Genomic DNA, 25840 nt, shown 5'->3' on the forward strand with positions numbered 1-25840 from the left:
CATGTAATGTTAAGAGCCAATGGATGGACATACTCATTTAAAATTTTAAATATTTGTAGGAGAAAACAGTATTTGTAGGAGAAAACTTCATGTCAGGCCCAGGCTTCCTGAATATTTCGACAGTGCCAAATGGTTTCTACACAAGCTCGTTAATATGACAACTTGACCACAAATATGGACATAGCTCTTCACACGAATGGCCACCACTATTTGCAAAAGGTTATCAATCAAATATCCATTTAACAAACACAAGTTCAGAGAAAGAAAGCGGAATGCCATATGGCAAAGGAAAAATTCAGTTTCACGATAAAACAATATTTTTCTTGCTTTAGAATGAGACATTAGCTTTAGCACCAAAACTTATTTTTATAGTCTCCTGCTCTACAGTGTATCGGGTTATAACGAGATTCTAGTTTATTTTTAGAGTGTGCTTATATCTTTCCGGATGTTCTAAAATGGGTCAAAAACTTTTGAGTGAAGCATCTGCAGTATCTCACAATGGTCATCGCATCTGGGACTGAGTGCATCCAGGAAGCGACCTCCAGCCGGCCACCCAGTGTGCGGTATGCCATCCGGGTGCCACAGACTGCAGCACATCCCGTTAGGAGGGGAAAACCTGGGGTCCCAGGAAGTGCAGTGCTAACTTTCATCAGACGAGTGGGGCGAGGTCCTCCGAAAGGGAAAACTAGGGCAACCTAGTAACAGCGGGAGAGGAACAAAAAGTTGCCGACTTGTAGGTTAGCCTAGAAATTATAAAAAGGAGTAACTGTGAGCTACTTAGGCCTGTATCAGGCATTCTGGAAATCAGTGTCACTAAAGTAGTCACAGACTTCCTCCCTGGCTGGCTCTTCTCAAGGAAATTATGCCAATAATGACACAGGTCACCTACACGACAGAAAAACACAACATAAACATGTTAGTGAACTGAACGCTGCCGTCAGCTGCTTCCCCGAAACCTGCAGTGCCCCGTGGTGCTAAAGGAGGAGCCGTACGCACAGGGGAGAAGCAGCTCCTAAACCGGAACCGACTCTGCAGTACGAGAAGGCTTCCAACAGTCTCGGCTGCCATCGCAGCATGACTGCGCTCTCCATTCTGCCACGGGTAGCTCCTTCTCCCACTCACTCGGCACTACTGGAAGCGTTCCCAACTTTCCACGAGCCCTTTACCTAACACCTTCCACTGTCGGTAGGACTACCCCCCAGACAAGAAAACAAACCCCAATGGGCGGCCACTTCCTGGGCTCCCTGCTCCCACAGCTTGGATCTTCTAAGCAGGAATACCAGCTATCTAGATCACACAGGGAAATGCTCCCCCTTCTCCCCTGCCCCCTGAATCCGACCCACCTCTTCTCTTCCCTGACACTGGGTGCTCAGACTGACGGCGACTGGAGTCTCTCTTCTTCATTTTCATGCTCTGTCTTAGTTCGGTCTCTTGAGTTCTAGCAAATCCACTCACCAAATCTGCTTTCTTCCACTGCTACACCTCCTGTACTCTCATTTCTTGCCTGCGTGGCTGCAGCGCCCCCCAACTTACTGGCAGCCCTTTACGAACCCGATCCATCCCTGTCCTGCCAACACATCAGGTAGTCTCATTTAAAAAACATTCCGATCAAAGCCCTCCCTAATGAAATTCTCTAAATGCTCCCAATAATCGCAGGAGAAAAGCAAAATCCTCTCTTTACATGGTGCTGTCCTACCTCTCTGACCCGCTGCTTCTCAAAGCACACTGGCTCCGACTCAAACGCACGGTGTTTTCTAAAGGATATCGCTTCCTTATCTACAAAGCTGGAGGCTCCTCATGTGGCAGTTGTCAGGGGAGCCCCTGGACTCCAAAGCTCCACTGGGCAGCAGACCCTCCTGTGCATGGCCACGCAGCTGCCCACACACCAGACTGAACACAACGGAGCTGTTGCCAGGACTCCGCCACCAGACCGAGGGACTGAGGGGAAGGTACGCGCAGTACGTGACGCGTGTCTGCACTCCTGACCCACAGGAGATAGTGAATATTTTTATTCAACCAACATATTCCCAAGTGCATTTAATGGCAAAATTGTACGTACAAATGTCTCTTTGACACTCAGACAATTCTGAGGGACACTTTACTAATGCTAACAAGTAACATTTGGTCATAAATTGTGTTGGTTCACTTAAGCCACATATAGTTATTGCCTAACTAGTACCTTAAGGGGTAAAAAGCAAGCTACTCTTAGTGTAAAAGAGTCAGTTTGGGCTTTATTATACAAATCGCTATTGAGCTATTGTTAGTTGGTCTAACAATAAATTCTCCATCTGACAAATGGGTTGATATTCAGGCATTAGGGCGACACTTGAATGAAAGGCAGAACCACGGCTGTGTCCCCTAGGACTTACCGTCTACACAAAGAGAAGCATCTGGGGAGATCTGCCCACGCACACACAAATTCACGAAGTTCTTAATTTCTCACTAGTTAAAAGATTCTCATTGCCATACAGTGAGAATTGTATAGTCTCCCAAATGTTGGGTTTAATTCTAAAATAAAACTATGTAACAAATAGGATTCAAAGGACAAAGGAATATGTATATTAAACCACCCTCCTGTACCTGCTGATAGAAGAAATTCAAAGTTGGCTTGTCTTCAGTAAACTGGTTTAGAAATCCTTTTGGCAAATAACGAATTCTCAATTCATATCTAAAAAGTAATGCACAAAATAGAACAATTAGAAAGAATTTTCTCAATTCATATCTACAATTACAATATGATGGTGAGTATAACACTGCCAATTACTCGGAAACATTATTTTAAAAATATGTTAAAATATAATCAATTAATCTGTAAATGCTTTATTTTTCAGCACAAAAACATGCACCCAGTGCTGTCAGCCCGACCATTCTGCAAGCAGACAAAGCGTGAGGAGAAGCCCAGACGGGGCCGCAAGTCCATCCAGCCCTGAGTCATTTCCCACCACTGCCTGAGGGCAGCACCACCGTCGTGGTGCCCTGTGGCCCACTTTGTCTGCAGGGAATCACACAGTATGTCTGTCCCCTCTGGTGCCTGGCTTCTGTCCTTCACCAGTAGGCTTGTGAGATTCCTCCAGATCCGGTAGCTGTGGTTTGCCCGATGCTGCAAGTATTCCACTGTACGATACACCACAATTATTTATCCACATTACTGTTGACGGCCATTTGAGTTCTTTCCTCTTTTTGGCTATTGGAATAACTCCTTTATCTTCCTCTAAAAATAATGTATTTGCTCCAGGAAGTCAAGCTTCAAGAACCGCTGTAACAAATGAATTTCACCAGGACGCTCTCTCATTGTTTTTGTCCCCTCTCTCTCTACCCCTATAAACACTTTTATGTATGTATTTTGGTGAACATATGTACACGTTTCTGTTGGCTCGCCACTAGGAGTTGAACCACCGGATAGTAACAAATACGCACGTTAGCTTTAGCTGTTATTACCAAAGAGGAAGAAGTTCCAGTTTATACGCCCACCAGCCACATGGGGTTCTGGTTCCTCTAGACCCCCGGCTCTACTTGTTATTTCTAACTTTGTCGTTTTAGTTACTCTGACAGTTATTGCAACAGTACGTGGTGGTTTTAACCGGCACTTCCCTGATGGATAATGAAACTGGGGGCTTCATATGCTAACTGGCCGTGTGGGATAGCGTCCTTTCTGAAGTGCGTTAAAATGGACCTGCTTCTAACTGTTGAGTCGCCTGTCTCGTCGCACTCGCCCAGGTACCTGCAGGTGTTCCTAAGTGCTCTGGGCGGGAGTCCTTCCTTACCCTGTGACTGGCCTCTCTCACTCTGAGGCTTGCCTTTCACTCTCTTAATGGTATCTTTTAAAAATGATTTTTAAAATCATTTTATTTTAATGTATCTTTTGAGGAGGAAAGGTCTTCATCTTTATGTAGTCCTACTTATTCTTTTCCTTTTTAGTAAATTCTTTTAGTGTTTTGTTTGTAAAATATGTGTGTACCCATACATTATAAAGATATCTACTCTTTCTAAAAATTTTGTTAATTGATCTTTTAAAAAATGTAATAGGCTCACAAGGAAAACAATGCAAACAAAGTAACCAGTACAACTCTTTTGGTTAAAGGTGAAAAAAAGTGTGAGCTACCACATGCAGGTTCTGCTGAGATTTCCAGGGGTCCATTTCATTGAAAAGCACAACTGCAGACCATGAGGGTCTGTTTTACTTACTTTTAGAAGGAGTGCGACAACTTACTGCAGACAGTCTGCCCTGGCCAATTATTTACAGAAACAGAACAGAGCTCGTGTATTTTGAATTTGGGGCTTAGACACTTTATATGCACTACTTTTCTGACTCGGCATCACCAGAGGACAGACGTGATTATTCGTATCTAGCGGACTGGGAAACGCCACTCAGCAAGTGTAAGCGCCCAGTTCCAAGACGGCACGCTCCGGATCACGCCGGGCGCAGGGGGCTCTGGGTATCACCGCGATCCCACTGCAACAGTAAGGAAACAGGTCCCAAATCAAACATTTGGCAGCCTGCCTCCATTCTGTGCGCTTAACATGCAGCACGCTGAAGGCGGTGGTGATGAGCTAGTGAACACTAGTCAAGACTCAGTACATGGCCGGAGCTGGGACGAGCGTTTTAACCACAGGACTTCTTTTCATTGGCACAAGCCTAGGAGAAGGAGAAAGAACGTGGGCTCTGGGATCAAGAGCACCCCCGCCTGGATCCTGGCCCCACCCTCGGTCACCGTCGGCCATCACCTCTCTGTGCCTCAACTTCCTTACAAGGATGTTGGGAGAAATAAAACGCAAAACACCTAGCACAGACGCTAGCACATAAAACCAACGGGCTCTTGGGTTGGTTTATTACAGGAATGATGACTCCACAAATACTTATTTCAGCACCCCTCATGGACCACCACAGAGAATAAAACAGGTGCAGTGTTGGCCCTCAGAAAGCGCGTGTTTTTGTGGTGAAGTCAGACAGCAGAAGCACAGATATCCGTGAGTCGTAGGTCACGCTACAAAGACAACAGCAAGGTGAGGGGAGTAAGAAATGAGGAAGTACCGTAAACAGGGCAGCCAGGGCAGGACACTGATTTAGTGGCATCTGAACGAGACCTAGAGGAAGTGAGGCAGGGAGTTCAGGAGTTCCGTGCAGGGAAGAGTTCTGCTCAGATGCAGGAGGATGCGTCGCGGTCCTGGGGTTGCAGGGTGCTTGTGAAGGCAAGTGCGGCCAGAGCCCATGAGTGGGGACAGCGAGTGGAAGAGCTTCAGAGAGCGGGAGATCACGTGGGACCTGCAGGTTGTGACTGTGAGAAAGGAGCCCCTGGAGCAGCATGCACAGGGCAGACCCCCTCAGGAAGCACACGCTACGGATGGTCAAGGGACGCTATGCAGAACGGACAATGGGGGCCAAAGGAGGCCGCAGGAGACCAGGGGGCAACTGCAGTACTGTGGGGGAGAAATAGCAACCAGGTTACTACTGCACCCCATTTTCACAGGTGGGGGGAACGTTTCAGGGAATTCGGTGACTTGCCCCAGGTTCCACGGCGATCAGGAGGCAGACATGGGATTCCCCTCCAGCAAGAACATGCAGGGTGCCAAAGGCAGAAGGAGACTACGAGAAGGCACCTGGGCTTAAACATAGGAACACACACTGGTCTTGCTTATGTGTAGACAGGCAAGGTCTTTCCATCGTGGGAAGGATTCTGGTCCCTGCGTCAACCCCCGCAGTCCGGCCTGGCTCCCCCCACACGCTGCTGAAACTTGCCCAAGGTCACCAGGCTCATGCCCAGTCCCGTCGCCCGCCTGGGCCCCACAGCACAGCAACCACAGCTGACTGCTCACAAGCACCGACATCTCCACTCGCCTTCTCTTCCGGAAACGCGCCGTTTTCCTTCCCCTTGGTTACTATTCTGAGAGCCTGGCTACCTGCGGGGACATTTCCACTTCTCTGCCATGGGCCCTCCATGAGTGTTTGAACAGCAGCTAAATGTAACATGCCCAACATGAAATCACACCTTTGCATCTACACCTAAGTAACACATTCTTATCGATGCCACTGACGTCTAACTTCCTCAGTCTATCACCAGCTCTGAGCACCAAGACCGCCACAAGCTAACCAACTAATGGTGGGAGGAGCCGGCATGTTCTTGAAAAGGTGAGCTGGACAAAGGAAGTGCTATCCCTGACACGGGGCATGAGCGAGCCAGGAAAGTGAACCAAGCGCCACTTCACTGAACAAGAGGTGGCCCTCGTGAACCACGCCGTGTGGACGCTCTTTCTTACAACAGACTTCCAACTGAAAGACCTAGGAGGAAGGATGGAAACAGAAACTCATCATTTGGCAAAAATTACAGTATAACTGCTGCAAGACTCACCAATGACGCTGAGATGGAGGGCCGGGGGGAAGATAATGAGAAACTGGATATGTGGACAGTCTCTGTCTCTCTCAGAAGATGCTTCCTACTTACAAAGGGAAACGAGTAACTTTATAGAGAAGAAACCTGGCCACCACACTAACCAAAGACCCAGGTTAAAACCACCAGGAGAAGGAGTCATGTGTACTTACAGACTTCCTGATAAAATGGAATGAGAAGGTACAACGTCCTGGCCACGGCTCTCTTGCCCCGAATGCATAACCTTAATATAATCCTGGGGGGAAACACCAGCCAGTATTCTTCCCAAATGTCAAGATGATGATGGACAAAGGCAGATGAGGAGCCGTCCCAGACCAGAGAAGACGTAAGGAAACGTGACAGTTTTGAGAGGCGACGTGGGATTCTGACGTGGACCGTGGACCAGAGGGGACGCTGCTGGACAACTGGGAAATCTGGGGTGTGTCTACAGATGAGTTAGCACTGCATCCGTGTGAATTTCTTGGTTTCAATAATGTACTATGTTTCCGTGAGATTTTAACATTTAGGGAGGCTACTATTTTTGCAACTTTGGATATACACTGAGAATTTTAAAAACTCTCACACGTGAGACTGATTGTTCTGCAGCTGTGGCAACAAACCCACCAGAACCCGTTGTAAACCAGCTTGGCCAGTAAATACCTGTTGTACAGCCAGAGACGACTGGAAACTTACTTATCTTTGGGCTGTCAGTGTCTGCTGCAGAACCATCTGATTAATGTCTAATTAATAAATCAGCCAACGTAGAAGTCCATCCTACTTTTCAAAGGTGCCACTTCCAAACTTGCCAGACTGTTCCTCTAATTGCTGCCTTACCGCTTGAAATCCTTTTAAGATCTCTTGCTGAATTCTGTACTGGAATGAAAGACTGGCTTTTCAACTTAAGGTAAATGCATATGGAATGTCACTTCAAGATAACATAAAAACTGTATCAAAATACAACCCAAAACTTCCTAAACTATCAGTGTTCATTTTCTTTTGTCATCTGTGAAAAAGGACACCTTTCCTCTAGATAAAAGATTTTTTCTCCTGCAAAGGTCTGGCAGAGGAGCGCGCTCTCCAGAGTGAGGAGCTGCTGAAGAGCGGGAACAGAGCAGCGCTCAGCAGGGAACGTGACCCACATCTTGATAACAATGAAAAGGGCTTTCTGTTTCAAGTGGGGCTCTGCAAAAGCCCCACAACACTTTCTCAAAGCCAAGAGAGCCTTCTCTTACCTGGACCTCAAAGCCCAGATTCAACATCTGAAAGGGCTGGCGTTTCCCCAAAATCTCTTACAGTCTATTTATAACTGACTAACCCACTCAGAAGCCAAACAGAACATTCCATGCAGGTGATCCCAGAGAACTGAAATTTAGTTATCAAAAGTCAGTCAAGCGGAGTTTAATTATCAAAGTACATGCAAAACTTTTACATTTAAATATGTTTGATGGCAATCTCTCAAAGCTGTGCAGCTCTGTAAACTCAGCATGGTTCTGCAACTGAAACGTTTTTGGCTGACTGATCCTACCAAACAACAGCACCTACTTAAGTGGGATCTCCCAGGAACCCAGTGACGGGGGGGGGGGGGGGGGGGGGGGGGGGGGGGGGCAGCTCCCGCTCCCGCTCCCTCCTGGACAGACCAGGAAGGAAGCAGGGACAGGAGGTGCCCGCACTAAGGGAGGGATTTCAAACTCTGCCTCAGGACTCGGTTCACCCCAGTTGCTTTGGGGCCTCATAGAGGCTGGGGGGGCAGGCTGCCCCCCCTGCAAAGGCTCTGGCCCGTCTATTTCCCTCTGACACTTTATTTCTATCTTCCACGTTGCCTTACTCAACTGGTGTGTTCCCAACAGTAGTTTCAGGTTTCTTTTGCTTTTTACTTTATAAAACTGTATCATACTAGTTACTCTTCTGGAACTTACTCTTTTTTTTAAAGATTGAGGGAAAAGTCACATAACAAAGAATGAACCATTTTAAAGTGTTCCATTTGGGGCGCAGGTGTTTCTCCACTCAGCACGTCGTCCTGGGGCTGACTTCTGCACAGTTTTATGGCTGATATCCACCCGACTGCTGCACGTCCCCACAGTACGTTCATCTGCCCTGTGGAACGGCCCTCCCAGCTGACAGCACGGTCTCAGGTTCGTCCATGAACACCCTGCATCTGCAGCCTCGTACAGAACTGGGAGCGGAGCAGCAGGGTTGTGGGGTATGTGTGGCTCAGTTTCAAGGGGACGCTACGCTGTTTCCCCAAACCGTTTACCCATTTACATTCTCCCCAGCAGTGCAGGCGAGACCCTGCTGGAGCCACAACTTCTCCAGCTACTGACACTGTCAGAGAACCTCCCAGAACCTCACTGTGGTCCAGACAGGACCACATCTCCCTACCTGATAACTAATGAAGCAGACAGTATTTTCCCAGGAATACTGGCCAAACTTGTTTTCTCTTCGTGACTCTTGCCCATTACAGAGTGGCTGCAGATTTCATACTGTTCAGAACTCTAGGAACCGCCTTTGTGGATTACATGTACTGCAAATATCTTCTCCCGGGTGCAACTTGTTTTCTACTTTATAGATGTGTTTTTAAAAATATATTTTTTGACAAACAGAATGTCTTAATCTCAATAAAGTCAAATTTGCCATTCTTTCCTCTTACAGTGAACATTTTTGGGGTATTAAGAAAATCTTCCTACTCCAGGGCCAGAGATACAATCAACTATATCTTTCATTAAACGTCTCTTTTTAAAAACTTGATCTATCTCAAGTGGATTTCTGTGTATTGTTTGAGGTAGGATCTAATTTTGTTGTTCTTCTCCCTACAAGAATAGTTATTTATCAAACCAACCTTCCTGTCCCCAGTGACATGTCCTGGCCATCGGTCAGGCCATCCTGCCTGAGGCAGGTGGGAGCAAACATGTGCTGCGAGCCCGCTTACTGAGGCATCTGAAGAACAGAATACTCAAGGGCACGAGTTTGCGTCTCGGGCTTATTTAATAATATGCCCGATCCTACAGCAGACGGCGTAAAACATCTTCCACATAAAAAATGCTCCAGCCTCACGGCATGGAAACTGAAATCCAGTTCTTCTCTGAGTGGGGCTCTTCCCTCTGGACATGGAGATCTTACTTCTCAGAATTAAAGCAGAACTGCAGACGCCCTCACGGGCCCACCTATGAACTGAGAGACATGTCTGCGGGCCTGAGAAAACAAATCATAGAATGCTCTCTTTCTTGTAGTTACAAATCTAACACAGGAGCAGAGAAGGAAGAGCTGAACATCTGGACTCAGTGTCCACTCTGCCACCACGTCAGCTGCATGATCTTGGGAAAGTTATCACATGTCTCTGAGCCTCAGCTTTCTCCTGAAATGGCAAAAGGAGAACACCTCCTTGAGAAGACTCTCGTGATATGAATTCATTTTGGAAATCAAGTGCTTAGCATGTCTGCCACGGATAAGCGTGTGTAAATGTGGAAACAGTCTCACTAACATAAACTAGTCCTGTTCGGTTCCTACTTCAATACAAGTCGTACACCTTCGTATTATTCTGCCTCATGCTTTACTTTACAACTTCATTATCACGGATTCAATTTTCACTAGTTTTTTTATTGAGTACCTCCTAGTACCAGGTAGAACTAGACCCAGGACCAGAGCAGCGACAGAGACAAGGGCCCTAAGGAGGAAGAGGTACCAGGAGGCAGTGGGGTCCACAGACAGAGTGGGTGGAGCCAGCCACGGGGAGGCCCCAGGGGAGCACCTGCCCTCGATGGAGGGAGTCCCAGCCACGCTGGACATGGCACAAGAGCATAGTCGGCAGTCACAGCAAGCTCAAAGGCCCCAGGGAGTGGTGCACTTGGCTTGTTCAAGAACCAGGGAGAGAGCCAGAGTGGCTAGTGGGGCAAGTGAAAAGTTCTGAAAGATAAAGGCAGAAAGAGAAATGAGGTGGAGGGCTCTTCAACCAGCAAGGGAGCCGGCAGGAGAGAAGACGCCATCAAATCGAGTCCAAACCCGAGTATCTGAGAAAATAGAAAACGGCCATTCCAAAGGGAGGAGGGGGACTTCAGGAGGAGACGAGCGCTGAGAGAGGATCAGACCCTGGGGCTGGCTCCGGCTGCGATGAATGAGGCACACACTTCAGCGGATGCTTACATTTTAAAACCCAGCAGCACACCCCGCGAGCTCCGCCTTGGAAACACATCCCTGGACAGCCGCTTCTCAGTCTGCAGCTACTTTCCAGTCCTTCACCTGGAATGCCTTCTGCCTGGGTTATTGCCACACTTGTTTATGGTTCCCTGTGTCAGCCACGTACAGGGTGAATTCAGTGACAAAGGCAGGTCTCCAGAGAGTGGAATGAGGGAAAAGCGTCCCTAGAGCAGCCCCAAACTTACAGGCTAAGCAGAGACTGAACGATCGGCAACACAGGAGGAAAACCTTCACCAGGACAGTCTGGGATCCCGGAGGCTGAGTGAAGAAAGTACTTAGAGAGAGGGAGCGACAGCCGGGGGCCTGCAGGACGACAGAGAGCCCGTTGGGGGTTTAGAGCAAAACATTCAAGCCACACGCTCCGCAAGCTGGGTTTTGTACGTTGAGCCATGAGTTATTTATGTGTTTTAAACTGATTAATGCACTGTTACGTGCACAGCCCTGTGTTTCCACATTAGAAAGAATAAACACATAATCTGAAAACTGTTTCCTTACTATTGTGCTCCTTCTGTTTTAAGTATTAGGAGGTAAGCTATATTCTGTTATTAATATTTTTGCTTTATACATTTTGAGAAATGTCTTTAGGAATTTACAAGTTTAGGCATTATAGCTATTTCTATACTTACGAAATTCTTGGTGAAATTAGAATTTTATTATTAGTGTGCTCTATATCCCTAATAAGGCTTTTCTGCCTTTAAACTTTTTTCATAGGATATTAATAGAGCAATACCAATCCACCTCCACCACCCCATTATGGGTAGGGAAATTCTTTTGTCTGTCTGTCCCTCTATCTACCCACCCCCCTACTACCTACCTACCAACTACCTAAATGAAGTTGAACAGAATAGAATGACACTGAAGAGAAAAACCTTAGACTTTAGTGTAAATAGTAAGATTAAGTATGGTTTTGTGGGATATATATAGATCCATTCCATATAAATAGTTCTAAGATACACACACATCTACATGTGTACTGGATCTAAAGGTAAAATATATTCTCCCTGTAAGTCAAAGAAAGATGTTTGCCCGTCACTGTTTTAGATAGCTCTTACAAATAGCAGATAGCTGGAATGTATTTTTTAATCACACACTAATCACCTCTGATCATTTCTGGTTAGTATACTTGCATGTATTTCTAAAATCTTATTTGTGATTCCTATTTATCCTGTTTCCCCATGCTTTCTTTTCCTCCATTTCTTTCCTTCTTTTGGTTGCTGCATTTCTCTAACACCTACTTACCTGCCTACTGTTTAAGCTGTCAAATCTGTCCCTAATGCGTTAGCTTTACCCTAACATAGAATTTTAAAGCTTTGCTGACAGAACTTTAGTTCTGACCACCTCTCTTTTGACACACATTCAGTATCTGAGTGCTACTTTTTTAATATAAAAAAGTCAGTTCTTATCATTATTTCTGTTTTTAGAGCCAATGTTTATTTAGATCTACCCAATTTTTTTGCTAGCATTCCTTCTTGCAAATGAAACCCTCCGTCAGAAATCATTCTCCTTTTTCCAGAAGGAAAAATGTTTGTAGGGGATTCCTGTGGCAGTAAACTCTCTAAGGAAAATATTTCTGTGTCACCAAGTCCCTGGGCAGACTATTACACGTTGCCAGTTACTCATTCTCACCACCTTGAATATTAGTCCACTATTTTCTTGGAGAAAGAAATCTGAATTTTTCTCTGGTTGCTTTTAACATCATCTTTTTCTTTTATACAATGCTATTTTACTATATTCTCCCAAAGTGTGGACTTAGTTTTATTACCTTGTTTGGGATCTTATGTTAACCCTATATTTAAGGAGGCATGTGCCATTCATGGATTCTAGAAAATTCTCAGCCATTATCTCTGGACTATTTCCTCCTCTTCATTCTTCTTCTTCTCTTCTTCTAGAGTTCCTAGCAGAAATGGGTTGGTCTTCTCATTCTTCCTGTTACATAAACTTGCGCTCCTACTTCCCATTTGCTCATCTCTCTGTGCCATGCTTTGGGCACGTTTTATTGGATCCACGTTCCTGTTTACTAACTTTTCAGCTATACCTAATCTGCTGTTTTAGCTGTCTAATGATTTCTAGAACTTCTGTTTGGTTCTTTCCCAAATCTGCTTGGTTATTTTTCATAGTCTCCTCTTCATTAGTGACACTTGAAATTCCCTCTCCTCTTAAATATTTGAAATAATCAGTAATGACCCTTCACACCCTTGAAAACACTACAATGATATCCACTGTAGCTCACAGTCTCTTTCATTACCCCACCCACTCTCCACACAGCCTTCACTAATCTTATAAGCCTAAGATTACATTATTCCTCCTGAGAAAGGCATGTTGATTTTACAAACATGCTAAATTCAAGTCGAAGCTGTGTCCCAAACCACCCATGGCAATACAACTTAAATCCATTTTGTCGTGTCTGTTTTCATCAGTAAAATAGGGATAACAATAGTCTTTACACCTCATAAGGTTTTGGGAGAACGAAATGAAATAGACATTGTAAAAATGACAAACCTACACATGATAACAACCATGGAGCTGGCCCAGCACCTGACTCTCAGCAGCCACTCCATGGTGACGGCCTAAATGTCTGCATCCTCAGCTCCACTCCCGCCCTTCACCTGAGCAGGTCGGCCTGTGGGACGCTCTACCCACCCCAGTTCAAGGTTTCCTTACTTTTGAGAATTCAGGCTCCATCAGAGAAAGTAGTACCTATTCATCTTTACTTGAAATAAAGTAACATAAACGGGCTGAAAAAACAAAAACAAAGCTCACATACTCAGAGATTTACACCCAAGCAACATTTGCAGAGCACTAGGAATATCAATACGATGAACTGCAGCTCTGACGTGTTCCCATGAATAGGAGGGTAGCAGAACCGTGTCAGATAACTTGGAAGTGTCCTCATTGTTCAACATTTATTCGATTAACTGACAAAACCGTTGGAGGTCAAATCTTCACTAGCCATTGCTGCTATCCAAGCAAACTGTATCATCACGGAATTCACTCGGTTTCAGTTATTTGATAAATCTGAAAGTACAATTATATTTCTTTGCTAAATTCTGTAGCCGGCATAAGATTTTATTCAACTAGAGACTGAAGAACCTAAACATGCTAGTTTTTCTTTGAAAATGTCTATTCTAAGGGACAAACGTGGGTGCCTGGACTGAAGCCGCCGCCACCTGACGCCCTCTTCAGTCCACCATCCCTTTCATTCCTGCAGCCTTACTGATCAACACGAGAACCCCGTTTTTACAAGTTATACTTCACTCCGATGTAAGTGTTTTAGATGTACGATTTCCAACTAGCATGTCAGTTTACGTAATAGTGAAACAAATTATTAGGAGAGACCCAGAGAAAGGACAATTGTCGGGAAGTCTTTTAATTGACCGTGAATCATTTCCGTTTCCTTAAGGTCAGCAGGAATCACTAGATCACCTCCTAATTTAATGTCACACGTGAATGCCAAACATACCCCCTGGACACAGTAAAGCAAGCTATGAGGCCCATAGTAAGACAATCAGGCGTGGTCTCCTGGGGGCAGATCAAGTCCTGCCGCACAAAAGGATGCCACAGAACAGAAAGGCCAAGAATCAAGCCTGGCATTCTGAGAGCAGAGGGTGAAACAAAGTGGCATCGGCAAGGAAGCGTGGCTAGAAGGCTCAAGCACTCAAAAGTCAAAGGTGCCCCAAGGACAGACTCAGAGGAAGTGCAGAAGAGAAAGGCAGACCCCACGGTTAAGGGTTACCGACCAGCTGGACATGGAGGTCGTAGGACAATCAGGGTGAAAATGCAGCACAGACATTCATCCTCGTGTGCGTGATTTAATACACAAAACGAATCAAGTGTGAGCGACACCAAAGTAGGTTTGTGATCTTACTTCCACTCTTCTGGGGGGTGTGCAAGTTCATACTTCTCCCTCACATTGGAGACACCCATATCCAAATGGAGCCAGTGAACCTCCTCTGACCGCAGGTGACTGAGGCGGAATCCATAGCAGGCCACGTGCTTTACTCTGTGGCTGTCCACTATCTTCTGAATGATGCCCTAAAACACACCCCCACAAAAACGACTGTTATAAACAAAAACTGCATGCTGAAATTAATGCAACGTTCATTTCTTTTCGTTAATTATCAGAAATCTTTGGTAAACGAGTATAAGTTAAATAAATCACATCATTTTACTGAGGAATCTTTTTTCTCAAATAGTATTTTTATGAACAAGGCAAAGTTAAAACACAAAAGGTGGCTCTTCCCTTTTCTTGATTGATAAACAAGGCATGGAAACGTAAAAGACATTTCTGCAGCTCCCCCTTTGAACAGTCCCCCAAACTTCCCACCCTTCGGGCATCACCTGCTGAGGACCAGACCCAAGGAGGGGGCCACACTCTCTAAACCAAGGACAGTGTATTGTTCGAGACTTGGCTGCAACTAAAACCACTTTTTAAAAAGCACACATTTAGGAACATACAATGAAGGCCATGTTTCTGATAATTTGGATGATGTAGGATAAGTTATTCGAAGTTGGGCCTAACCAATCTGTCTGCTCTCTGCACATGAATACAGAGCAATCTAAAACAGCCCCCAAATCTGATGCTTCCAACGTATGTGGCCCCTGAGGTGAAGGTAATCTCTGAAGGGAAGGCTCCCTGGAGGGAGTGCACATCTGATTCTGGCCCTGCACCCGCACAGGTGTGGAAGCTCCGTACGTGTGTCTGTAAATGGGCGCACAGGGGACTCACTTGGAAATACGATGGAAACCACCCTCTGCCCTTACACGGTGTGCTGATCTCGCCCCACAATCTTCTCAACTTCTCAGGTCATTAATAAGTTGTTTTAATGATGCTGATTATTAACATGAAAATGTCTACTAAAGAAATCATCATGTGTTTTTTAAAATGAGCAATTCACTGAGGCTATCATATAACTTCAAACGTATGACACATCTTACAAGTTCCTGCACACACTGTACATACTTCCTTTTCACAGCATGATGTTGCTGGTAACACAGTTAACGATGCCCCAGCCCTCCCAGAAGAACAGATCAATAACAGCACGTACTATACACAGAAACCGACCGGCACCCAGTGCATCGCACGGACGGCAAGTCGTGCGCTGCGCTCCTAGTACCTGCACGTGGCCGACCTCCCTCTCCGCCGGCTCAGGCCCGGGGACAAGGTCTGTATCAAGCCCAGGAGACTGGCAGAGGGAGGACGGGAGGAGGGAGTAAACACGGCATCCGCGAACATAGGACCAGGAGGGAAGAGTCAAAGATAGCTTTATAAAGAGGAATTCTCACGGGACAGGAAAGGTGGGTGGAACCGAGATAGGCATAAAACGTCCTTTCTGGCTTTTGGATTCAAAGCCAGGAACTTCTGACAGGGCCACCACGGACAGTGCAGGCTGTGCCGAGCGAGGGCGCCCAGCCGAGGGGCCAGCGGGCGCGGACATCCAGCCTGAGCTCATCTTCGAATCTTGCGCTCTGGGGTGGGAGATGTGCCTCAGGGAAGGCACGTCTTTTGCTAGCAGTTCTCTCCTCGCGCCTTCTGCAGCTGCTCCTTGCCAACACACAAGCCTTGAGCTGCAAAGGACGGGAGCTGGCGCCTCTTTCAAAGCCCCACAAAAGTGCCTTTGTGTCCGTGTCTCAGCTCTGCCAGCTCACTCCGAGTGCACACCAAGCCGTCACCCTCGCTGAAGCACAGGTCATCTCCTTATTGCACAACAGCTCACTGGCACTGTCGATTCCAGAGCGACCTTTCTCCTGTTACAGCTACACCTCACGTCTGTATCTGTCTGTCCCAGCGCACCTGTCTGTCCTTCCACGCCCAGGAGCAGTGTGTAAATGCAGGGCACACACCATCCTGACGCTTGCATTGGCCATCAACACCCCAGGAAAAACGCCACGTTTCTGGGTGCCCCCCTCCCCACGACCCTTCGCAAAGGTTACTGTCCTGTCCTCTGACCTCAAGGGGCTGCCCAGGAGCCATCTGCAGAGAAGCAGTGCTGACGAGAGAGGCTCAGTCCAGAACTGTGGTGCTTTGAGGAGAAAGCGGGTTCCCAGTCTTGGGGTTTTATGGAACAGGTAGAATTTTAGTCAGTTCATTTGATCATACTGTCCAAAGACACCCAGAACAATTTCAGCTTTGGGCTCACATAATGAAGCATTCCTGTACTGTGGCACCTCGTGACTAAACAAGGCCACAACTTTTACTCTCCACTAAGTTTAAAGCAGTAACACACAGACACCTTTTATTTCCTATTTTGCGTTTTCATTCTGTCTCCATATTGTGTTCTGTCCTATTTCTCATCCTCTAGTACCCTTGTAAATTTCATCTCTGACTCAGTGTGGATGAATAGCAGCCAAAATTATGACTATACAAGGGACGTAAATATTTGATGCTGAAAACATATATTCAGTAACTTAAATAATTCTGAGAACCAAATAGCTGGTTCTGGGTAACTGAACAAGTAACTTTGAGAACTATTTAGTGAGGCACACATACTGGACAAACAGTACTTTATGGAAATCACACACACACACAAACACACGTGCATGCATATATTATTTCGGGCACACACACAGTTAGAAAATTGGCTGTCTCTAGGGAGCTAACAGGCCTGGGGTACGATATGCCTCTAACGGTGGCTAAATTAAAGTTTCTCATCCTGGTTTTGCAGGTCATGACAACCTGGTCCTGCAGCAAACAGGACAACAGTTGGCCACTCTGAAATCGCCATTTATCTGTTTGTATCATACCCAAGCTTTGGAAACACAATTTTCCTGATTAAGTTGTCATAGTACAAGGATTCTCCTTAAGGTTGAAAATACAAGCAGCCAATGTCTGCATCGTGCGTCCAGCGTGTCAGGAGCATGTCAGGAGCGCAGCACAGCGCACACAGGTGACGGTGGACAGGTGTTTGCATTTTCACTTCCATGTTTCGGGAAGAAAGGGAGGTGGCAATGCACATGCAATGCTGTGAACATCTTTCTAGCTGTCGTCACACATACATACAGGCACTGCTTAGAAACAGACATGCTGGGTCAAAAGCCACTCAAAATGTGACATTTTGATAAATACAGCCAGAACGCCCACCAACAAAACTACCCCAATTACACGTGACACATAACGTTAGAGACAATCCCATGCCAATACCGGCTGAAATCAACCTTAAAATGTTTATGAACTTGATGGACCAACAAAAGGGGTAGGGACACGTCTCTGTTGTTATAATTTCCATTTCCCTGACTACTTGCTAATGAGATGAGGCTGCAATTTTGTTTGTTTCTAGAAGTTCTCTTTTATGATTTGCTTGGTTCAACTTGGCACTTAAGTTTTAGACAGCGCTTTGAAAGGCAGTGACGTTTTCGCACTGGTAGAAAGAAGCCATGCAACCTTTCCCTTCCCGTTCATTCATCTGTAGCTGCGTATTCACTCATTCGTTCAGGGAACATCTCCAGAACCAGTGTGCACGTGGTGCTGGCGACACAGTGACGGCTGAGACACGCTCTCACCCTCGAGGCAGAGTCTAGCAGGAGAAAGCCATGACAACAAACACATGCGAAGGGCTAGTCAGCCCGTGGGGAAGGTGGGGCGGGGGGCAAGACAAAAGCGATATTTGGTATTTTCAGCTATGGACTCATGGGTAATTTGCAAGCTTTCCTTATTACGAGGGGAGATACCTAAGACCGTATCTATTATTCGTCTCTTTACTTCCTCTTAAGAATTACCGAGTATTATCACCACTAGTGACTCATCTTTCATAATGTCCAGTGGTTACTTTTCTGTGTGTTTCTTTTCCTGATGTTCTTCACATTTAGGAAACCAGCCAGTTCTCACAGTTCTTCTCTGATCGCACGTGTACTGGCAGGAGGCTCTCATCACTCAGTTACCAAGAGGATCCGGAAATCCAAAGCCAGTCCGTCTCCCCCTCTCGGGTCAGCAGCACACTAGGAGTCCCCCTAAAACTCCTGAGACAAAGCAGTCGCTCTCTCAGTTCCCTACTGCACCGTAACAAATGGCCACAATCCAAGGGGCTTACCACAACAAATCCACTACTTTCCAGTTCTGTAGATGCCAAGTCTTACTGGGCTAAAATCGAGGTGTCAGGAGGGATGCGCTCCTTTCTAGAGGTTCCAGGATGGCCTTTTCCAGGGGCTAGAGGCACCTGCATTCCTCGGATCACGGACCCCTTCCTCCATCCTCAAAGCCAGTGACACTGCCTCTGACCTTTCTTCTGCTGTCACCGCCTCGGAACCACAGCCAGAAAAAGTCTGCTGCTTTTAAGGACTCAGTTTCCCCATCTCAAAGCCTTAGCCGTGGTCACACGTGCACAGGCTCTGGGGATGAGGGCGTGGACATCTTTGGGCTGTTATTCTGCTACCACAATCACCATCTCTAAGGAACACGTGACACAGAATTCTCCTTTCTCAGGCTCTGCTGTCTCAGATTTCCCCTTCTCAACACTGCTTTTGGCTGTTTATCCTTAAGGATTTTCTTTCTACTTCTCTTCCTAGGTGATATTCTCCATCCATTAAGGAAATAGCTGAACTTTCTAAGCACTTTATAGTCCTCTCTGGCACCACAATTATTTGAATCCGTAATAATCAACGTTGCAGTTTTAAAGGATGCACTCTCCCGCTCCTCTATCGGAGAGAACCGCTGCCATTTACATCGAGTGATGCCAGCTAACAGCAAACTCTCCAGGCCACCATCGGGGCTTGAACTCAGGGGGAACCTGAAAGAAGGGTTCCTTCCCCTGCAGCTACTAGTCGTTCTTGGCATAGGACAGCTCTGCACACAACTCTCTTAACTTCCACAAACTCACAGAATCCCACATTGTTTGTGCATTTGCCCACTCCAACCAGAAGGCTGATTTTAAATGGATCAGAACATTGCTTTCTACTGCTGTGCTGTATCCACTAACAGCTTGGTCCCAATAGTTAATACTCACCCAAACACGTACACTCACCTTTTCGCAAACTACGTGGAGGGACATACTGTGTTTACTTACTACTACAGGTTCAGGTAATTATGTCAGCCTTTCTCTAGTGGCTCAAGAGCGGTACTGAACCCTGAGAGTGTGCTACGTGTTTACGAAACTTCCCTGAGCCTGCTAATAAATCTGAAGATGCTTTGAACGGAACGGGAATATTGCCCAAGAACTTAACTGCAGCGTTACACCGTACTTGCCTGAATCTGGTGTCAGAGCATAAAGTAAGTTGTTCTCGGCCTTGTGAGTTAAACAGTCAGAATGATAAGGTAGGGATGAGGGTCTGACAGACACGTCAGTAAGGCCAGGTATGGTTTTGGACAGGTGTAATCTCTATCAATTCCATTTCTTTTGTGGTTATTAGCCTATTAAGACTTTCTACTTCCCTTTCCTAACTTGTATTTCTCTCAGAAATCCTCCACTTCATCTAGGAGTTCATGGAGTCATTCAGAGAAGTGTCTGCTGAGCACAGGCTGCGTGCCTGCTAGGCACCGCTGACACGCCGTGAAGCACACAGGTCCCAGCTGTCACAGAGCTGCCAGTTGAGTGGAGGAAAGTGAAAATAAATGAGCAGTCAATCAAGAAACAAGATAATTTCAATACGGAAAAATGAGCTTAAGAAAATGTAACAAGCCAGGGTGCTGGGACAGAAAAGGTGGAGGATGGACACCCTTGGGCGGAAGGAGAGGCAGTCGTGGGAAATGGGATGACAGTGGGCGACAGGGACCAGGGCCTGAGGGTCCTGTTGGCCACCGCAGGAATCTGGCTTTTCTCTGAGAAATGGGGACTTCTTGGAGTTTTGAGCAAATTACTGACTAGAAGAGTGGATGTTAGAAAAACAGTCCAGGAAGTGGGGAGTAAAGTGAGGCACGAGTAGGACAGAGGTCACCGGGCATGACGGGAAAGGAGAGGGTGACGGGCCCCTGAAGGACTTGAATGTACTCTAATGAGGCAGGAAGCGTCTGGAAGGTTCTGCGTGAAGGAGCAACGTGCTCTGGCTTTCGTTTTAACAGGATCATTCTGGCTGCTGGGCTGTGAGCACCCTGAGGGCACAGTGGGGAAGGCAGGACGTCAGGAGGCCACGTGACAATGTACAAAAGAGACGGCGGTGGCTGGAAGGAAGCACAGCAGTGGAGGTCACCTGCAGTGGGTGGGTTCCAGGTATGTTCTGAAGACGACGTGGGCAGTCAGTTAACGTACTGTAGGGTGTAAGCAAAGCAGGACTAGATTGTTCCAGGGGCCACAGCAACTAGAAGGGAAAACCCTAGACCAAAGCTCTGGGCAGGTCTTCTGTAGTAAGAAGTGGAAAGGCCAAGAAGAGAGGGACGGAGGCCACTGGGTCGCATTAAGATCAAAAGGTCGGAATGAGACCAGTCAGACGGGGGTACAGCTGTGGACGAGGCAGAGGCTGACTGCTCCCTGAGAGCCCATGACGGTGTACGAGACGTGACATGCAGGAAGACACGTGTGGGACGGCAGGTATAAGGGGACCGCTGCCCCCTGCAGCCATCACCCTGAAGGTTTCCTTCCGGGTTCACTCTTTTGCATGCTCCATTATGCCATCTAATTGTTTTTCCAAAGACAGTCTATGGTATTAACTTCCTCCATCCTTATTTCTCTACGGAAAACTTCACTCCACATTTTTTTTGTGATTGGTATTCTAACTGGTATATGTTTCTGAGGCACATATGGTTCTTTCCCAGAGCCCTTTGAAGATACAGTTCCAATGTTTTCTGGCACCTAGCATCACTGATGAAAAGTCTGATGGAAATGTCATTCTTCTCCACAAGCAGGGGACTTCTCTGGTAGAATTTGGAATTTGCTCTCTCCTCGCATCATTCTGAAGCATCACTACAACGTTTCTGGGTGGCCAATCCGATTCGATACTGTCCAGCATGGGGTCATCTTGGCTCCTGTGGACGACCCCCTACTTATCGCCAAAGGTGCCTGGAGCGCGGTACCGACCCTCAGCCGAGATAAGTGAGGTCTGCAGCCATGGGTCCTGACCGCTTAGTGGCAGAACGTACGGGCCTGTCAGAGTTGGTTAGTAATCATAACTGGATTTATGCCTCGCACTTGATTTTGGTGGAGCTTGGCAGTTACAAAGGTCGAGGCTGCTTCCTAGATGGAAGGTGCCTACCTGCCCGTCTCACAGAGCCCACCACACGGAGGCTCCGACCTCCTCACACCCAGGTGCCCCTGTGGGCCGGGATGCTGTTGAGTGTCCAAGGCGCTGAGGCCCGCGCCTGAGATGTCCAGATCTCGTCCTTGAGTACCGTTTCGCTACTGCTGCTGTTCTGTATACTTTGCCAATCAAAAGGATTTCTGTGAATTTCTGTGAATCCTTTCAGCAACCAAACATGTAAGCTAATTAATGTGTGTAATTGGCATAAAAATGTAAAAGGAGTAAAATTTATTAATTGAAGCATGAAAAATAAAACCTCTGTAAATGAACTATTACAGGATCCAAGTATCTTCCTGGTAAAAATAAATCTTTCAGCTTCACCAAAGGTTTTGGTTCTTCTGAGCCAACCAGTCTCTCTGATAATTATTTGCTACAGAACACAACTGTTCAGACGAAATATCATGCAAGCCACATGTCATTTTTAAATTTCTAGTAGCCACATTAAAAAAGAGTAAAAAGAAACAGGTGAATTCAATTTTAATAATACATTTTACTTAACCTAAATATGTCAGAGCATTATCTTTTCGACACACATTCATAATGAATGACCGATGAGATATTTCACATCCTTTTTCCATATTAGACCTTGGGAATCCAGGGTGTGTTTTCACACCCACAGAACATCAACCGAGAGCGGCCACATTCGCGTGCTGAACAGCAGCGCATGGCCACCATCCCAGGCCATGTAGGGCTAGAGGCAACGACTGGATCTAATTATTCACAACTCCAGGTAACAAGAAGCTCTGTCCTTTCCGAAAACGGCAGGCGGGGCTTCCTCGCTGCTGCCATCACATTGGTCCGCTTCTCTCTGCCAAGTGACTACACGTCCACTCTTAACTTACCCCCCACCCCGTTTCTGTTCTCAAGCCATCAGGCCCTCAAATGCTTCTCCCATTTTACTCTTGCCCGACAGTGTATGCCAGTCTCTGCTTCCACAGTGTTCCTCTGATGTCTCTTCTTGGGGAGAAAGATGTCACAGGCGTGCCCTTCAGTGCCATTTGGTGCAGACGCACCCATTCATTAACTTACAATGAACAGACTGCACTTCAGTGGGTGGGGATTAGGGAGGCGGGGAGGGGCTTGGGAAGCACAAGTCGGAAGTACCATACCGCCACAGGGAGGTGAGGGACAGGTTAGGGACCAGAATCAATTACGCTGTGAAGATTTTATTGGTGTCAGACGGGCACGTGTCTTACTAAGGGGACCACTTCAGGGACGGTGTAGGTGCCTGACCACTGCACTGGACACCTGAAGCTGAAGCGGAACAACACTGTATGTCAACTGTAATTAAATATATATATATATCTCACAGGCTATGGAGTACAGCACAGGGAATAGAGTCAGTGGACTTGTAATAGATGCATATGCTGTCAGAGGGACAACAGACGGGGGCACAGGGGTTATCACTTTGAGAGGGGTGAAATGTCTATCACATTGTTTTGTACACCCAAAATAAAAAAATAAAAGTAAAAAAAGACTACATTTTCAAACATCACAGCATTCGCTGAAGTGGGTTGTTTATGAATAATCCCACTTTCTATCACACTGACCCAGTGCCGTGTGGATTCCACGCTATTCCAGGAAAGCACTGTGGTAGATCAACGCCAACTGAGATTTCTCTGCCTCAAGTTGAAAATCACCAACTGATAAGGGTAATTAAATTTCAAACATTTATCAATTACTATGAAATAAAACAACTTGCTTTTTGGCCACACAGATTTGCTTGTGGCGATTTTCATCCAAGTTTGATAAGTACGTTCTCATAACTTACGTATTTGTACCTAATTTATAACTTTTCCTTCACAGATGGATGTCTGCTATCTGGTGAGTTCCCAGCATTGGCTGTGAGAGCTGACAGGTGTCCAGCGATAGCTGTTTTCTCCACGTACCAATCGTGCGGCACGTATGGCACTAAAGCCACGGCACAGTCACCACGGACTCTCTCCACAGCGAATCGGATACAGTAAATCTTGAACATTTGCTAAATGTCTTTTCAAATTCATAATCTTTGAAAGGTTCCCCTCCTGTACAAATATTCTGAATTTATTAAGGCTCATGCAATGGTTTAAATACTTCCTCATTCATTGTATCTGAAATTTACAAAGACGAGAACGTACACTAAGAACCTTCCCACAAGTGTGACACTTGCAAAGTCTCTTTGCAATTATCACCTGATTCACATGAAGGTAGAACACTGGCTGCAGGCCTCTCTACCGAGCGGTTGTGTTTATGAGACTAAATACAAAACAGAACTACAGAAAAACTAGAAAGAGGCAGCAGGCTTCCAAAAACATTTATGAAGAGAAACCATTATATGAACAGGTATTAATGCGTATTTCGATCCTGAATGACTCTCCTCTTAATTAATCATTCGAATAATCAGTATTGCAATATTACAGAGGTAACCAGAAAATTAGATAGAATTCAAATGTAGTATCGTAGTGTAGGCTGAAATCGAAATTCTACTATTCCCTGTATTTTGCTTAAAAGTAGTTACAACATGTAAATGAAAGAGTAGCAAACTGATTACTTTCATTATTATAAAAACAAAGGGGAAAAGACACATGTTCCTCCCCCTCACTGGACACTCGCCCTCCTTCGAGATGAGTCTGGACTAAGTGGCGGGGGGCCGGAAGGAGGTAACATCTGACCACAGTAAACCCTTCCTGAAAATCTACACACTGAACTCAGTTTTCTGAAACCACAGAGCCCCTCCCCCTCTCCGTGCGGCTGGCGGCAGCCTTTGCCAGGACTGCTTCTCCCCCAGTTCTCTATCCCCAGCGCCCACTCACCCCATGTCCAGTACCACTCCCGCAGTGCTGGCTCCTGGACGGCCTCGGGAAGCACCTTGTGCACTGCACTGTGGCCAGGCCACGGGGGTCGCTCTCCCATTGAGCTGCCCTACCAGGGCCTTTCCTAGGCCCAGAACGCGGCCACGAGTCGGTACATAGAAGCTACTCAACAATTTTTAAGAAAACTAACCTATTTGGAGTCGTGCAAATACCTTCAAAATTACACTCTCTAGAAAATAACTTTCTTATTTCATAAGTATTAGGCGCTATTTTAATTGCGTTGTTTCTTTCTACCCTTCAAAGAATGAAAAAGAAAACCAGGGGAGAAAAACAAATCGATGGCATTATATGAATAATATATGATTCAGTTATTATTTTCCTAAGAAATTTTACAACAATTGAAACTCTGGTCAGTCACATCTTAGCTGAATAAGTATCATAAATAAAATGCTAACCCCACTGTAACACGGGGATAAACACTATTACTTCCTATCTGTTTGGTGGGTACCACTGATGTGCAACCTCCACACACACGGAAGACGCCTCCTACGGAAGCAGACTTACCCTGACGTCAGTGGCGTCTCCGTGCCTGATGATACTGGCCCACGTGGCCGGCTCGCTGTTACTTTCAAAATAATGAAAGACCTTCAGCACGCGTTCCATCGCTCCAGGGGAACGTTCCACACTGGCACCCAGGTGAGTCTTGGTACTTGAATTCGGTGTGTGATTCAAGTTTGGGTCGAGGTAAGCAGCGGCCATTATTTTGCTAGATGCTAGGTACCTGTCATATTCTGTAAGACAGACAAAACAATTTTCACGGTACAATATTTGAAATCGGGTTAAAATGTGATGTTGATACTTACAGTAACAACATTGTTTTATATTCTCTCCCTCTGACATGTTACATACAGAAGGTGAGTGTGGGAGAGCTGGGACCTACTCCAACAAAATAATCAGCGTTTCCCGCCACCGCCCCCACACCCAGAGCTGTACCTGATTTGCGGTGGCATAAAAAATATTAAAAGGCCAAGGGTTCTATTTCAGCTCTGTCAAAAAAATCACTGTTATCTACAAACAATGTAACTTAGATTTTCCCTTTCCTTTAATCACAAGCTTTAAACTTGTGGGAAGATCTCATAGAAAAACAAAGTATACTAATTTTACTGTATACTTTTAAAAACTTCTACGTGAGATACAAGTTCTTTGCTCACACAATAGAAATTCAGTAAGTGGTCATTATACATATTAGGCATTCGTGATGAAAAACTATAGCTCAAACCAGGTTCTCTACTTAGTCAGTCACTTTGCAGGAGAGGCAGATACGTCACAACA

The 25840-nt window shown here is 46.0% G+C and overlaps 1 protein-coding gene across 3 annotated transcripts in view; it reads right to left on the reverse strand.

Moving 5' to 3' along the window:
- The window catches only part of PTK2 (protein tyrosine kinase 2), a 123978-nt gene extending 98683 nt beyond the window's left edge, over positions 1-25295 (reverse strand). For all 3 annotated transcript variants that reach the window (XM_033125813.1, XM_033125811.1, XM_033125810.1), the window contains exons 1-3: positions 25073-25295; positions 14422-14588; positions 2581-2668 (exon numbers count right to left, since the gene is read on the reverse strand). In XM_033125813.1, the coding sequence (XP_032981704.1) occupies positions 2581-2668; positions 14422-14588; positions 25073-25267 (450 nt within the window). In that variant the 5' untranslated portion in view covers positions 25268-25295. The remainder of the gene's footprint in view (positions 1-2580; positions 2669-14421; positions 14589-25072) is intronic.
- Positions 25296-25840: the final 545 nt, after the last annotated feature.

Source organism: Rhinolophus ferrumequinum, chromosome 14 (assembly GCF_004115265.2).
Source record: "Rhinolophus ferrumequinum isolate MPI-CBG mRhiFer1 chromosome 14, mRhiFer1_v1.p, whole genome shotgun sequence".
Taxonomy (NCBI): Eukaryota; Metazoa; Chordata; class Mammalia; order Chiroptera; family Rhinolophidae; genus Rhinolophus; species Rhinolophus ferrumequinum.